Genomic DNA, 16,795 nt, shown 5'->3' on the forward strand with positions numbered 1-16,795 from the left:
TACAACCCTGAGATCAAGAGTCGCGTGCTCCACCAACTAAGCCAACCAGGTGTCTCAATATATGTGTCCAATTTAATAGTAAATATACGCACAGGTGTATTTAGATTTGAAGGGACACACATACCTCTGTGTGTACACAAGGATATATACTACAATGTGAGCAGTGATTTCTTCTGAGTGCTGGGATTATGCATTATTTGCCTTTTTGTACATGTCTATTCGTCAAAGTTTCCTTTCAAAAAATTGAAATTTTTAAAAATACAGAAAAATACACAGAGAAGGAATGAAAATATAACAGACCCTGGTATATGAGATCTCGTTTATCGGTTTTCTGCTTCTGGAAGGTGAATGAATCATCCCCACCACCTAAACACACATAAATACACCTACTGCCTCTCCCTTCATTCTGCCAATCTGTTTATATCACAGTTTCTTCTGAAATCATAATTTTCCTTATGGTGAGGAAACAACAGCAACATCATTCAGAGCTAAACCATGTGACTACATTTTTACATTTCTCATGATCACATATCCTTTCTTGTACAACTTTGTTCTCCCAAAATTAACAGCTGTTTTTTCACTTAGATTTTAGTGTATTACTACGTCACCCCCAAATGCTGTGATATAATAAAAAATTCATGTCAACAGGGGCCAAAGATGGCAGGTTCCACTTCTACTTTTAGAAACTTCCCCCCTGGAGCCTTCTATCCCCCCTGGTTCAACTTGAACTGCCCCTCCCTCAGCCTGGCGCACAGCTGAGACCACCCTTCCATGGCGCCCCAGGACATTCCTTTTGCCTGGCTCGGGTCAGATCTCTATCTTTCTCTGAAAATACATACTGACTCTGTGTAGACTGCGGTTATTTTGGGGAGGGGGCTGGTAAGTTAAACTGCCCATTTTTCTATTTTGAAAATCGTAAAAAGTCCCCCCCTCCCATCTGATTATAGGAATGCATGTGCCCAAAATGGCTGAGAATCAGTACAAGACAGGCAAAAGCTGCAAAACTAAGAGCATGCAACAGGGTCTAAGAGAAAGTCTCAGAAATACCCCAAGTGGCAACAAGGAATGTTTGGCTGGAATCTGCATTTCTTTTCAGTCATCTTTGTCCTTTGCTCCATGTTTAAGGAAGCACATGAACTGAGATTTCCCTTTTTGTCCAGACACTTCTCTGCACAGCTCACCCACCTGTAACCTGGCCTCCCACCGATGTCTGCAGCTCTCTCAGGTAATCGCCCCAGACGGTGCCAGCTGCTTCCTCATCAAAGCAAGCAAAAGCATTTTTGAGGACATCTTCCGGATCTGTGCCATTTAGCTTTTCACCAAACACAGTGAGAAACATGGTGAAATTTATGGGCCCCACAGCCTCATTTATCATGGCATCCAGATGCTCAACAGTTGGATTTTTCCCCAGGGAGGCCAGCATAGCATACAAATCTTCCTTGTCAGTGAAACCCTCCCTGCTCTGATCAATCACGTTGAAGGCCTCTTCGAATTTCTGAATCTGTGACTGGTCAAACATGGCGAAAACGTTGGATGTTGAGCACTGGGGGTGCTTCTCGGTGGTCCTGGTCTTTGCCCCTTTTGTTGGGACATGGTGGCGGTTAAATCCCTGCCCAGCCGGGAGAATATGAGCACTTCGGTTAACCCCCTCCGTGCCGCTATCAACACCCTTCTACTCCCAGAGCCTGTAAAGACCAACACTTCCAAAGTCCGATGTCTGCTTAGCAAACCGGAAGCTATAAATGTCTTTAACCTGTCTTCACACTTAACTGGCTGGCTGGGTAGGAAATTCTAGGTTGGAAATGGTTTATCTAGAATTAGAAGGCATTGCCTCATCGTTTCTCATTTCTGATATTATGATGGAGAAAATTGGTGCTGTTCTGGCTCCCAGCCCTCCACTATCACCTCCCTGGAGGCTTTCTGGATCTTCTCTTTGTCTTACATATCTTATTGATAAGCCTAGTGTGAGCTCTTATAACTCACTGTGTAGGGGCGCCTGGGTGGCTCAGTCGTTAAGCGTCTGCCTTCGGCTCAAGTCATGATCCCGGGGTCCTGGGATTGAGCCCCACATCAGGCTCCCTGCTCAGCGGGAAGCCTGCTTCTCCCTCTCCCCCTGCTTGTGTTCCTGCTCTCGCTGTGTCTCTCTCTGTCAAATAAAGAAATAAAATCTTAAAAAAAAAAAATAACTCACTGTGTAAGTTTTGAATAAATATCTTATACCTAATCACCTTACCAAAATCTCGTCTAATTTGAATTTCAGATAAAAGGGACCAGTTAATCACGCCCCCTTCATTCCTGGCAAAGTACCAGGTCCACGCAAGGCCCCTTCTTTCCCCATCCCAACTTGTACTCCCCTCCCCGTTCATTCATTCATTCATCTAGTCAAAAAACGTTAAGCACTTACTATGTTCCCAGCACTGTCTGGCCATTACAGATCCACAGGAAACAAGAGGGCCCTGCTCTCATGGAACTTACACTTCAACAGAGCAGACAGGGAATGAGCAAATCTCTAACGTCACACAGTACATGATTTCTTTTTCCAAAAGCAGAAGAGCCCTCCTGGGCGCTCAGCTATGCTTGTGAGGCCCATGGTGAGCACGTACTGTAATTTCATCATTGCTCGTGGCCGGGTATTCAGTTTGTTCCCCAGTGTCAGTCCTCATGACCAATTCTACCATGCAGGCCCTCCAGCACATGAGCTTTTATTTCAGGTGATTCGGTCCCAGAAACACGGTATCTGGGGCAAAGGGTGTATTAAAGCGTAATAGGGGGGCTGCCTGGGTGGCTGTCAGTTGAGCATCTGACTCTTGATTTCAGCTCAGGTCATGATCTCAGGGTCCTGGGACCGAGCCCCACATCGGGCTCCGCGCTCAGCACAGAGTCTTCTTGTCCCTCTCCCTCTGCCCCTCCCCCAGCTCATGCTCACTCTCTCAAATAAATAAAATCTTTAAAAAAAATAAAGTGTAATAGATATTTCTAGAATATTTCTAGATATTTCTAGAATTTCTAGAATATTTCCCTCCAAAAGCTTTCTTCTTCTCCAGGCAAAGTGCAGGCCCTCTCCTGCACTTGCTCACTAGCCACGAGTGTTAGAGCCCCTTTGCACATGTGTCATTTTACTGTAATTTTCATTCACCTGATTACTATTGAATTTGAACATCTTTGGACATGCCGTTTGGATGAGCTTTTCTGGGAACTTGCTTTCACACACTGCTTTTTCCTGTCAGTTGGTGAAATCTCTCCATTTACCCTCAACTTCAACCTCTGGTTTGCCTTCTACGGTAACCAGTTTTTCAGATTTGCGGTTTATGTACCGGCTTTGTTTATGATATCTTTTGCTGCCTACATTTTTTTTCATGGGTTCAGGATTTTAGAAGTTCAATCACTTGGAGCCCCTGCCCTAAGAGGAAACCACCCTTAAAAGGATTTTACACCACCCTGGAAGGAACCCTCCATCCTTTCCCATATGATAGATGACAAACACCTGATTGGGTGACAGGCGCAGGGAGGGTTAATCAGATTAAAACAGCCCACCAACAAGCCCATAAAAAATCCCAAGACTTAGAAATTCCAGTGGAAACCCTCTCGGGTCCCCTCCCTCCCTGGGAGCTTTGTACTATCACTTTGTTAATCACTCAATAAACCTTGCTTTGCTGCCCTCCCATCCCCCCAAAAAAGGTTCAAGAACGTTAATTCAAATACTTCTTTTTTTAAAAGATGGCTTTCTGAATTTCTAATTTTCATTACAAAACTATTTCGAGCCCTAGGTTATACACTGGAATAAAGCGTCTTGTAAGATACTGCTTTTCACTTGTAGGTCCTTAAATCTTTTATATAAGGTGCCAAACGGGGCACTTTCATTTTATTCCAGAGGGATGCCAGCACCACCTACTAGACCGTCCCTTCATTTTCCATTAAATTGAGCTGTCTGCTTCATCACATAGTAAACTCTCATGTGCTCTGGGCCTTATTTCTAATTCCCTTGTCTGGGCCACTCCTTGTTGCTGTATTACGTGGATCTGGTTACAGCAAAACCACAGCACATTCTGACACTGGGTTAAGCTCGAGCCCTTCACCATTCTTCCCCTTCAGACTTTTCCTGGCTGTTCTCGGGCACTTATTCTTTCACATAAGTTCTACGATTCCACTTCCCAGTAGAGATCTTTTGGGATTTCAACTGGAACTTCATTTATATTAACTCTGAGGAGAATTGACAGTTTTATGTCTTCCCACTCAGTTTTTGTAACTACTCAGAGCTTGTTTTCTTTCCACAAGATATTGGTTTTCTTCATTTAAATCAGTAGTTCTCATCCCTGGCTGCATGTTAAAACCAACTGGGGAGGGGTTTTGTTTGTTTGCTTGTTTTTTTAAGTCTCTTGTTAAAGCCAGTAACATTTACGTCTAGATATTCTGTAAGTTCTATTCTTGCAAATTAAGTACTTTTTTCATTTCCATTCCTAGGCATTCATGGTCGTGTGGAGAAAAGCTAGGCTTTTTAAAATATTTCCCTTATATTTAGCCATCTTGCCAGGTTTTCTTACGAATTCTAATAGATTTCCAGTAGAGTCTGGGGTTTTCTAGGCAGACATTTGTTGACATTTCTACCTTGTTTTCTATTCTTTCTGTCCCTGTGGGTTTATACATTTTTTGTCCTTTTAATGTCATTTTGGCAAAGATCAGATATAATACTTGCATACAATATTTCTTTTTTTGGCATTCAATATTTCTTATAAGGAGAAGTCTACATGTATCCATTTGCAACTTCATAAATGATGCTTTGGGGGACTTGATCCTTCTTGGTTAATATAGAATTCCTGTGTCATTTTTAACTGCTTTAGACCATTCCAGTGTGTGACTAACCCCCCGTTTACTTATCCAATACCCTACAGAGGAAGAGTTCATTATGACAGAGCTGCAGCAAACACCTCCACACATCCTTGTGCACATGACAGTTTGTTTATCTAGAAGTGGAATTACTGAATCACAGAGCACCAGTACCCTCCCATTGCATGTATCACCTCGTCTCTCTTCAAAGCAGTCATACCAGTTCATGTTCCTTACAACACCATGGGTTCCCCTTTCCCCACATCCTTGCCAACAGTAATTATAAAGACGTTGTACATTTTGCCAGTATGATGTGTATCAAGTGACAGCTCACTATCTCCTTTGCATTTCTCTGATTCCCAAGGGAGGCTGAGCAACTCTTCATACCTTTATTAGATATTCTGGTTCCCTCTTCTGTGAAATTCATACTTTTTGCTCTGCAGCTGTTTGCCTTTTATAGATTCACCTGTAGGAGTTCTCAATGATTACGTACTCAATCATACATATTGCAAATACCCTCCCCAACAATGGCTCATTTTTTCACCTTGTTTATGGTATCTTTCGTTACACAGAAATTTTTAGTTTGAATTTAGTCAAATAGATCATGTCTTCCTTGATGACTTCCACTTTTAAAATCTTGACATGCTCTTCCCTTTGTCGAGGAAATAAAATATTTTCCCCCAATTTTACTTTTTTTTTTTTGAGGTTTTTACTCCACCTGTAATTCACATGTGTATGGTACAGGAGGTAAGTACCTGATTTTATCTTTTTCCAGCACTATCAACAGTGCATCCTTTTCCTGTTGATATTTTATGTCACCTATCATACATCAAGCTCATTTACGTACTTGGGTCTATTTCTAGGCTCTCTGTAAAGCATGTACAACCAGTAAAAAAAAAAAAAAAAAAAAAAAGGCTGAGAACATAAACAAAGAACTTTCAACAATATGGGAAAACGCTTATGTAACAATGCTAATTAAAACAAGGCAGGATTGGGACGCCTGGGTGACTCAGTTGGTTAAGTGTGTGACTCTTGATTTTGGCTCAGGTTATGATCTCAGGGTTGTGGAGCCTGCTTAAGATTCTCTCTCCTTTTCCCTCTGCCCCTGCCCCCCCCAAACAAAACAAAACCAAAAAAACCACAAGGCAGGATTGATCTTGGCTATGTAAAATAACAGGCACACAAGAGATCGCACTAAGATACACTAAATATAAAGGAAAGAGTCTAACCTAGCTGTTGCAAGATGCCTATTCACCAGTACACCATTCCCCCTGCTGCTATACCTTCTAGCCCCAGGAGCAACCCTGTAGCTTACAGAAGCTCCACCTGGGTTCAGAAATAAGCTGCATGAAACTGGAGAGCGAGGGGTTTGGACGGAAAGGGCTCCTGCTGCCCAGGATTTACCTGGAGTTTTGCTACTTCCTTCCTGATCAGGAAACTGACTTGGTCCCGGTCATTCCTGGAGTAATAGAGACGGCACCAGGAAGGCTTCCCGTCCCTGCCTGCCCGGCCAGACTCTTGGTAGTACCCAGCCATAGACTTGGCAATATTCCAGTGGGCAACAAACCTGTAGGATCCAAAGGGACAAGCAGCGTGAGCTGTGGCAGAGGAGCTGAGGGGAGGAGCGATCAGTGTCAGGGAAGCAGGGCTCTCGACAGTGACCAGGAGCAGGGAGGCTAGCAGGTTTCAGAGTAAATGTGGCCAAGACCCCCACATCCCATCCCTGCCACGGAGGGGCCCAAGTTAGAGGCCACAGCAGAGTTAAGGGGGGCAATTCCAGCACATATGAGAAACCAAAAACACTCAACAGTCCCCGCCCAGAGGAAAAAGGACTGGGCTTAAAGAAATAAGGTAAGGCCTCTAATGAGCAGCACAACCTCGAGTAAATCTCTTTAACCTCTTTGAAGAGAGAGGGAGGCATAACATTATTGAATACCTACTATGGGCCAGTTTATCTATTTGTCTCATTTAACTGTAGTTACTATCAGGTGAGATAACTCCATTTTACAGATAATGAAATGATCAGGAAAATGTGTACAAGGTGACATAGCAAGGGGACAGTGGAGCTAGGACTTGGGCCTAGCTGCGTCTGACTTCAAATCTGGGCCCTTACAAGCCACAGCCAACCCAGGGTCCAAACTCTGATTCCAAAACCTGTGTTTTCGTAATGTAAGCACATAGACTCATTCCTCCCCTGACCAACTCAGCTTCCCTGTGAGTCTTAACGAGATCATGTATGCAAAAGTGCTCTGCAAATCATACAAGGCATTATTGTTGGTGTTAATCAGAGCAAAGGGCTTCAGGCTGTAGCTGAAAATGGTTCTGGAAGGTTAGGTGGGGCTAGAGATAAAAGACTTCCCAACAGTTGCCAGGGTGGGTCTAGGAGGCTGGGATGCACTCTCTCTTCTGGACTGTCAGTAAGCAGTAACAAGGAATGCTGGGAATAAGACATTGCCTTTGATTTCCCACAGGGGGCAGTTTAAGATAGTTATTCCACCCCCTCACAGGGACCCTGTGCTAGATGTGAGGGATCTGGGCTGCGTTAATGGATGGGCCTGATGGCTGCGTGCTGCCCTCTACTGGGAGATGGCAGAACCCGGCTGGGCAGTCACCAGGAGAGTGGGCTGTGTAGCACTTGTCACCATGTGGGCTATGCACTGGGGATTCTGTCTTGGGGCCTCCTTCCCCTCTGGCCCTAGAAGGAGGTCCTTGAGGCAGAGAACTAGGCAGCCCATTTGAGCCAGGCCCCGACTGGGAAGGTAAGGCAAGAACCGTCACTCACCTGACATTGGCTTTGTCCACTCCCATCCCAAAACTAATGGTTGCAACAATGACCGGGACCTTCTCCTCCATCCACTCATTCTGCACCAGCGTTCTTTCGGAAGCCTTCAGCCCTATGACAGAGGGGAAGGTGGCAAAAGGAACCCGTTATTTCCCTTGGAATCTACCTTGGGTTTGATACTGCGTTGGGCGCTATACACACACCCCGAATCCATCACTTACCACCTGTGTGGCCTTGGGCCATGCACTTAACCTCAAAAAGACCCTAGCCTGTGTGGAGCACATAGCACTCAATAAGCATTAAAGCCCAGATTCAAACAACCCAAGTCCACTGGCCTCCAAAACCTGTGCTCTTTCCACAACACCAATAGAACCCAGTGGGCTTCTAAAAACTCATCATCTGCTGCTGGGAGGGCACAGGGTGAGAAAAAAGAATTCAGGAGCCATAGTTCTCATTTTAGATCTCATTTGTGTTCAGACTCCTTTTTACGGATGTAAGGGAATTGCTTTAGCTCTGCCTGGGTATCTGGAAAAAGATGACAGACCATCTGATTATCCAGGATCCTTAAAGAACAAGAGACCCACCGAGAGGCTTCGGAGATAGAAGTGACCACATGGCCCAGGCGCCCCTTACCTGCATGGTAAGCCTTGGCACTCACACCCCTGTAACTGAGCTCTGTCGCCAGCTGTTCACAAGCCTCTCGGGTCCTGCAGTAGACAATGCCGCAGCCAGATACCAACTGAACGAGGAGACGTGGGAAGAGAGTGCGCATTAAGAACAGAACAATCTGCCCATTTTACTGTGGCCTCCTTTAAAAGAAGCTCTCGCTCTTTCTCCTGTCAGCCTCACAGGTTCCTCTGAGGCAGGCCACCAGCAGAGCTCTGACACTGCAACAAAGCAACTCATCTAACTCCTCTGCTTCCTGTGCTGAAACCTTGGATAGGTCTGCAAAGGCCTCACTCAGGGGTTGGCTGCTCATCTCCCAGAGAAGAATTCCAGGACAAGGGAACTCCACTAAGGGGAATAATGCCAGGAAACCAAAGGAACAACTCTCTGTGCACAAGTTTTAAGAAGCTTCAGCTAGTTCTAAGCAAAGGTCCTAGAAAACCAATTTCCATCTCTATGCTGCAGATACCACCCACTGCTCTTGAGCACCTTGGCCTCCCAGCCTTAGGGCCCTCACCCCTTTATCAGCCTTCTGTCCAAGAGCCTTAAGGCAGAAATCCCTCAGGTTCCCATAGGGATCTGAAAGCAGTTCTTTGAACTGCACATCATAGAACAGGTTGGCCCGAAAGCAGGGAGTCTTGAAGGTGGCAACCGGCTGCTTCAGGTGCAGGGCAGCAAACACATCCTCTCGGACTTGCAGGGTGGCTGTGGCAGTCAGAGCCACGCACGGGGCATGTGCCAGGCGTGAACGGAGGGTGCCCAGACGCAAGTAGTCAGGACGGAAGTCGTGCCCCCACTGAGAAACACAATGAGCTTCGTCCACCACCAGGTAGGAGAGCAAGCGGCGGGACACCAGTGAGTTCAGGGTGGGCTGGAAGGAGGCTGAAGCCGCCATCTCCGGCGTGATGTACAGAAGTTTGGTCTGTGGCTTTTCTTGTTCTAGATCAGAGAGCAGCTCCTTTTTCTCCTGTGCCGAGAGCTTGGAGTTCAGGGAACTCACTCGTACCTTCAGGGTCAGCAAGTGGTCCACCTGGTCCTGAGGGAAGAAAGGAAACAGGCCACCGAGGGGAGGACCCGGTAGTCAATGTCACCTTGGCTCACCGGGCATTTCCCAGCCATAAACGTCCTCCTCCCAACCTCCAAGTTCTTCTCTGTGCATACAACAAGGACAGGAGGCGAACTGCCTGAGAGCACAGGCTCTGGAGGCAGATGGTCCTGGCTCATTTCTGGCTCACTGGATCACCACAGGCTCTTTGGCTGGCTCTTAGCCTCTAAGACTCTGTTCATTCTCCCTCTCTCTCTCTCTCTCTCTATCCTGTAAAACCGGTAACTACCTAACAGGATAGTTGTTAGCATTAAATGAAATTTTACACTGCAAAGGTGAAGTGAATGCACATAAAGCACTGAGCACAAAGCCTGAGACCTCGTGAAACTCACGAAGCACTGTTCCTGCCATTCCATTTCTCTTCATGGTGGATGGCTCTTAACCGCACGGCCACACTTCCTCATTTCTGATTCTGTCAGCCCATCTGCAGGCCTTAAATATAGCCAGAGGTGCAGAGCAGATGTTGACAATGTCCCAACCCGTTTATATCAATTTTGCTTTCTATCCATCTGCATCTTTTAACCTGTCAAGAGTACACACGTGTGTCCATGTCCACGAGTAATTGTCTATGTGTATACAGATCCATTTCCATACTCCTCTGGGTGAAAAGTAACAAAAGAGGGTGAGAGACCTCAGGCCATCAAGACACAGAGACTCATTCATGACCCTATCACCCTGATATCCACCAGTAGAGCCCCCACATTTGGGCAATTCAGAAACCCAATACAGAAAGGGAGATAGGCAAATCGAAGAAAAGGCAAAAGACCAAACAAATGAGAAGTGACATTTCCAGCAGAAAACAAAACAAAACAAAACAAGAAAACTTTCCCCTAAACTTTTTGGGCTACCATCTTCACTCCCCTAAGCCTCACCTGAATCAAAGCAATGAGTGGAGAGATTACGATGGTAATGCCTTTGGCCAACAGAGCAGGGAGCTGATAGCAAAGGGATTTTCCTGCCCCTGTGGGCATGCACACAAAGACATCCTTGTCACCTGCAAAAAGAAAACACAACAACACTTAATGGTTCCTGCCTAGGGGCACCTGGGTGGCTCAGGCGGTTAAGTGTCTGACTCCTGATTTCAGCTCAGGTCATGATCTCAGGGTCGTGAGTTCGAGCCCAGCCTCACTTCAAGCTCTGCGCTCAGTGAGGAGTCTGCCTGAGATTCTCTCCTTCTCCCTCTGCCCCTCCCCACACTCGTACACGAGCTCGTTCTCTCTCGCTCTCATATAAATAAATAAAGCTTTAAAAAAAAATAGATAGGGCGCCTGGGTGGCTCAGTCGTTAAGCGTCTGCCTTCGGCTCAGGTCATGATCCCAGGGTCCTGGGATCGAGTCCCACATCGGGCTCCCTGCTCGGCAGGAAATTAATGCTAATTTCCTTCCCATCCTTCCTGTGTAAAGGGCAGAGATCCAGAGAGATTTGGAAATGGGCACAAACCATTTCCAGTAATGGCAATAACAACCACGAGGGTGAGAAGTCTGAGTCTGTTGGGATATGGATGATTGAATTAAACAGCCATAAACGTTGAATACTTCTAGATGAGTGTATATAGCTGTGGAGACATGGAAGCAACATCACTTAGAGGTCTTTGGTTTGTAAGTGTTATAATGTAATTAATATTACATTGTTGCTTTCCTCTTGAGAAGCTCCATTTGCCAATATATCTCAAGTTTATAATATTATGACTCTTTTCTTCCCTATTTAGGACCCAGGTCACTCAATCTTCAACAAAGGGCTTAGAAGGTCAGTGACTGGATTAGGCTATTCCTGCCACTCGAGCTACTGCCTACACACAAACGAACATGAATTGAAATCTCTGAGTTGTTTTCAAAGACAATCTGCAGCACTGGCTATGAAATGTAAGAACCAGAACAGCTGGGTGATTCTGCCAATAAAACTGCAAGTTTTAAGTGACAAGTCTACAAGATTTCCAACAATTATGGACCAAGGGTGGGGAAGTAGGAAGGGTCAAAAGGAGGGCATTGGCACCTTCTGGCAATGCTACAGTACAGCCAGCACAAATGTAAACAGGTAGTTTGGCAATGTTACCTTTCACTACGGCCATGGTCGCACTCTCCTGTAAAGGTGTCTTAAAAGAGTCAAACCCAAAGACCTTCTTCAACGTGCTCCGGACTCGACGTTCAGGGTCAAAAGAAGGGCGGGTGCTCATCTTAGCGACAGACAGTGGCCAGAAGTTAAGGTAAAGGTGACGATCGTATGATTACGATGAAAACTCTGTTCCGCTTTTAAAATACTGCTTATTTTTCTCTAAGAAAATTTGCTTTATTACTCTCAAGCAATAGATTATTTCCAACTAACATAGCTCCAGATGAACAGCCTCAAGCAACACATTCCTGGGCAATTAACACCTCCACTTTTATGCTCAGGAAAATAGAAACATTGAACTATCCCATGCCATGATACAGCACAGAGCTAGAAAGCAGATCACAAGAAACACAAACTGTGTCTTTGGAATAATCTGGAGAAGATGTCATTGTTTTTCTAAGATCACCTCCTGCTCCTTTTATAAGCGCTGCTATCACGGCCATTCTTCCCCCCCCCCCCGCCCCCCGCCCCAGAGCCCCGATCCCTTCTTCCCACCTCCCAGAAGAGAGTTCATCCCTCTTCTTCCTCTAAGCCCCAGATCCGCTCTTTTCTCCCTTCCCCAGCCCAAGCCTCCCTCTCTTCACCCCAAGATATCAGAGCTGGGCGTGGGCCACCCAGGAGCGAAGGACTCTTGCCGGGTCGCTGCTGCCCGCCGATCGGGAACTACTCGAAAACCCCCATAAGCCACCCTAAACTCTGAGGAGCCAAATGGCTGGGAATCAGCGTCAGGTAAAACCCACTCAACCTTATATCTGTCGCGCAGTGATGACGTTTAGGCAGATCGGTTGCGAGGGGTGGGGCCAGGCGCAGAAACGGCCGTTTTGATTGGTTTCTGCACAGGAACCGGCGCGGGTTCTCCTGGGATAGGAAAAAGTCGGCTTTCCGCACGGAAGTCGGCTTTTTTGACGCATAGGAGTGAGGCACTCTGGGGTTGTGGGAGGAAGATGGCGGGGAAGAAGAATGTTCTGTCGTCTCTGGCAGTTTACGCGGAAGATTCAGAGCCCGAGTCCGACGGCGAGGCTGGGGTCGAAACGGCGGGCGGCGCGCCTGGTGAGGCCCGAGTAGGGAACTGGAAGGGGAGAATCTGGTGTCTGCGCGGAATGCTGCTCTCCTAGCAGGGCGGGAGGGAAGGATGGTCATTGTGCCCCAAGTGTCGGGTCCGGGAGCCGCGAAGCGCGATCGAGGCCCTGGTTGGAACAGAATAGACGCTCTGGAATAAGTATGGGCCATCGCCTTTCGTTGATTCAATTATTCTGCCGAAACTATTGAAAGTTTCCGTGCCGGGCACCGTGGGGCATAGGGATGGACCTCCGGGTTCATTGTATAATGGGGAGAGCGATGAGTAGAACGTACGTGGAGGGTGGTAAAGGTTGTGTCTTGTTAGATTTATAACTTCGCATTAGGAATGTACCCTAGAGGCATCTTGGAGCTTTTAAATATGTATGTCTGATCTCGCTGGCGACGGAGTAATTTGTAGATACGGGGTAGGATCTGGGCATATTGTGAGCTTTTTAATGCTCCTCAGTGATTCGCTTACTTTGTGAGCTGTTAAAGCCCATCAGTGATTTTGTTGCCCTACTCAGGTTGAGAATCATAGTGTTAGGAAATGGGAACAGATTTCTTTGGGATCATAGAGAGGACAGCAAGTTACCTAACATATCTGGGCCTTCCTTTCTTCATTTGGAGGTTAGCTGCTCTCAGTTTTGTGTGGTGTCTTCCAGTCAGGAGGTTCTCTGGTGGCTTCCCAGTACTTCGTAGCATTTTATATTTTTTGTTGTTGGTTGTTTTGGTTTAAAGGTAGAAGAAGATTTTGCTTCTGGAGTAGATATGATTGGTAGCCCCTCTGAGGGCCCCAGTTAAAGCTCCTGTTCCTAGGGGAGGACACACAAAAATGAGGGCAACAGAGTCCTTGTCCTTGTCTGAGAAGACAAGTTCTGGTGTCTCTGATACAAGGTAGAGATACCCATATCAAAAGAGGTTTTCAGACAACGTGCAACAGTAGTAGTTCAGAAGGCTTCAATTGGCATACTAGGTGGATGGGAAGCATGAAAGAAAGAATTTAGCATTTGGTTTTCTTCCATGTTCTTTTAATGATTTTATCCACTAAATTGTGGTCTTTCCAAAGGCAGATTCTGGATCTATAGTCACTTAGATGAGATTTAGGCACCCCTTTGATCTTCAGGGGTAGTTCTGGTCACTCAAATAACCGAAATGTTGTCTTGCATTTTTGTATGCCTTCATTCATTTTTCTTTTTTCCTCTGTTTCAGAGGAGAAAGGTGGATTAGTATCTGATGCCTATGGAGAGGATGACTTTTCTCGGCTCGGAGGTGATGAAGATGGTTATGAAGAAGAAGAGGATGAGAACAGCAAACAGTCGGTAAGTAAATCTGTTCCAAAATCCAGAGTTGCTCAAAGCACCATTTCATTTGTCAGAAATCTTCGAACTGTACCGACAGTGTTCCATTCCACAGCTAAAGTCATTCCCCTCCCTTCCCCCGCTTTTTGTTTGGTATCAGTTGAGGAAACTGGGGTGGATATCAGTGCTCTGTTTGAAAACGAAAGTTGTTTTCATCTGGACCATTTTGTATTAACTTTTGAATTGAAATTTGGGGGAAGAGATAATGGACTATTTTATTTAACTGAGATATGTTTCATGTTGGTTTTCCCTGTTAAGATAGTTTATTCCGTTTGTAACAATGCATTCATGCTAACTGATGTATCATTTATATCTGCAATCAACTCTGTATTATTTTTAATCTTGGTTGGTTTATTCAAATCTTTCAGCTTATCAAAAAGATTAGGAAGGGAAATTTTTTTTTTTTTTTGGAAGGGAAATTATATAGTTTTTTGTTTGTGGTTTTACCCTTCTTAACTTCTTTCTTGATATTTTACTTGAAGCTTTTTATCAGAGTGCCCGCGGTTCTTGAACACAAATCTTCAGAGTGCCCGCGGTTCTTGAACACAAATCTTGCCTGATGTTTAGTATGTGCTGGCAACAAAGAAAAGAGAACTTTGTCTTAACTAACCAGAAAGCCTTTGGATACACTATTGCCTGAGCCTCAGGAGCCAGAATTTAAAAGTTTGGAGAGAAAGCAAGGATTTAACCTGGTGCTTAGCACAAAGACATACATAGTGAAATCTGGATATAGAATCTGGATATTCAGCAGTATCTTTAACTGAGATACTCAATGTACTCTATTATTTGTTTGAAAGTTTTCTTATGTATTGATATTTAAATATTAGCGTTAAAAAACTTTCTAAGTAAAACAAAAAAGCATTTTGTATTGTATGCTCTTTTGGAAGATATTTTCACGTCCTTAGCCCCACCATTAATGCTGATAATTCAGAATTGACTAAAATAGTTTAGAAAAGCTTTGCAAATTGTTTTCTTTTCTTGATTTTTCTTAAGTGCACACATACTGGCTTAACACCGTAACTGTTTTCTTAGTAAATGTGTATGGTGTGTCTCTGAAGTGTTGTTCCACATTACTTTGCTTAGAATTTTCATCATATATAAGCTTTATATCATTCTACTAAAATCCTCTCATCAAATCCCAATATAGACATTCTAAAATGTGATTGTATTTGGCTGAGCTACATCTCTGATTATTTGGCTTGATTGATTTCATTTTGAGGAAATCATGGAGATTGCATTTAAACCTTTGGGCTCACTGGCAACTGACAGGACAGTTAAATCTCAAAGCCATCAGTATAGTGTGTTCCAGTCTCGCAGGTGATGTCTATATTAACATCTGGGGCGCTACTTAATGTTTGGGTTAAAGCGTAGCTCGATTGAGAAAAGCAATTTCAAATGAAACTTAATTTTTTCCTGGGTGTTAAGTTAAAGGCTCTTGTGCATTGGGGTGTTCTTGGAACAGACACAGATATAGCTACATAATAGGGTAGCTGATCTTGAAACTCCAGTAGCATTCAGTGGAAGGGTGGGCTAGCCGTGTGAGGCCAGTGCACGCTTTGGAGAATGCCTTGTTCACATGGTGCTTTGTGTCAGGCAGGCCGCTTGGATCAGGAACAAGACTGGATAGAACGGGTCAGTGGCAGTTCTGTGAGAGCTTGGATGGAGGCAGGGCCTACTTGGCCGGGACCCAGGAAAAGCCGGGTGTTGCTCTTTAGCCCCCCTCCCTGGGTCACTTGCCCCGGTCATTTGACACCTGCCTTCCTGCTGTTCATGTAGCTGTGACTACTGCTGAGCTGAAGTGCTGGGGTGTAGTTGTGTGGGGGTCATGGCACTCTGACCGTGAATGATGTCATGGTAGGTCTGAGTCTGACGTCCTTGTGTGTATGAAAGGCAGAGAAGGAAAAAAAGGTTCATGTTCCTGGTTTTAAATAAGTGGTATCTCATTGGAAACACTATGCGTGTTTTATCCTGTGGGACCTGGTCTTATTCTTTTCTGACGCATTGCAACCTTTTTCCATTTTTGTGTATGTGATTTTTAATCTCAGGCATTTTCATTGCCTAGACTATGGCACTGCTGGAGTCACGACTTTGAGCTGCTGATGTTCTTTTCTCCACCCCCACCCCCCGGAACATCTCCTTTTCCCCTTCTCTTTCTCTAGTTCTGGGTCATAGGGCAGGGGAGGGGTTCTTGGGATGGCCCAGGCTGGGTACATTGCTCCAGCCCCTAGTTATGCATGTGAGAACCCTCAGGCCCGCTCCTTTAAGCTTAATCCTCTAAATTCTTTGTCTTGTAGGAAGATGACGATTCAGAGACTGAAAAACCTGAGGCTGATGACCCAAAGGTATTTGGTGTTGGCTGTGGTGGGGTGGCTGGATGCGAACAAGGCATTGTAACACTGTGGCTCAGCTCCTGTGTCTGGGCCAGCTCGGTCCCGCTAACACCCCGTGCTAACATACTGTGCAGCCACGGGTACATTTTCTGGGATGAAACCAGCTTTCTAAAGAAAGGAGGTCACCATGGAATGAGTAAGTCCTGAGGCAGCTTGGATTTCCAGCCTTGTAGATAGTGCCGTATCTCCAGACTAGAAAGGCGAGAGGCCTGGCTGAGCGTAGCAGCCCGCATCTGCTCTGTAGCCAGGTGAGCTTGGTGGGGTCACTGCACCTGCAGGGGAGTTAGATGTGGGAATGTTCCTAGAATCAGGAAGCCGTAGGGCTGCCTTTTGTACTCTTTAGTCACCTAGAAGTGAGGAAGGGACATGAGAGGGTCAGACAGAGTGAGGCCTCTCCCCAGCTGCTAGAGAAGCTGCACCTAATCCCTGTTTCCCCAGGCCTGTGCCCATCCACTTTTAGGTAAACAGAATGGTCTTCCTGAAACCAACATTGCCATTTTTT

At 45.5% G+C, this 16,795-nt stretch overlaps 2 protein-coding genes and 1 pseudogene across 5 annotated transcripts in view; 1 reads left to right on the forward strand and 2 right to left on the reverse strand.

Moving 5' to 3' along the window:
• The window catches only part of RECQL5 (RecQ like helicase 5), a 34,446-nt gene extending 22,563 nt beyond the window's left edge, over positions 1–11,883 (reverse strand). For 2 of the 4 annotated variants that reach the window (XR_004916208.2, XM_078066077.1), the window contains exons 1-6: positions 11,430–11,882; positions 10,250–10,371; positions 8,790–9,308; positions 8,240–8,345; positions 7,607–7,718; positions 6,229–6,391 (exon numbers count right to left, since the gene is read on the reverse strand). Coding sequence is in view for 2 of the 4 variants with exons in the window: in XM_078066077.1 (XP_077922203.1) it covers positions 6,229–6,391; positions 7,607–7,718; positions 8,240–8,345; positions 8,790–9,308; positions 10,250–10,371; positions 11,430–11,550 (1,143 nt within the window). In the remaining 2 variants the exon portion in view is untranslated. Of the gene's footprint in view, positions 1–6,228; positions 6,392–7,606; positions 7,719–8,239; positions 8,346–8,789; positions 9,309–10,249; positions 10,372–11,429 lie in introns of all 4 variants that reach the window. The other 2 variants (XR_004916209.2, XM_036088652.2) reach the window with 2 other exon arrangements.
• On the reverse strand, positions 743–1,945 carry LOC118533387 (myosin regulatory light chain 12A pseudogene; annotated as a pseudogene).
• Positions 11,884–12,379: 496 nt separating the features above from the next.
• The window catches only part of SAP30BP (SAP30 binding protein), a 36,018-nt gene continuing 31,602 nt past the window's right edge, over positions 12,380–16,795 (forward strand). The window contains exons 1-3 of the mRNA XM_036088670.2: positions 12,380–12,536; positions 13,755–13,864; positions 16,198–16,245. Coding sequence (XP_035944563.1) covers positions 12,431–12,536; positions 13,755–13,864; positions 16,198–16,245 — 264 coding nt within the window. The 5' untranslated portion in view covers positions 12,380–12,430. The remainder of the gene's footprint in view (positions 12,537–13,754; positions 13,865–16,197; positions 16,246–16,795) is intronic.

This window comes from Halichoerus grypus, chromosome 2 (genome assembly GCF_964656455.1).
Source record: "Halichoerus grypus chromosome 2, mHalGry1.hap1.1, whole genome shotgun sequence".
NCBI classification, from domain to species: Eukaryota; Metazoa; Chordata; class Mammalia; order Carnivora; family Phocidae; genus Halichoerus; species Halichoerus grypus.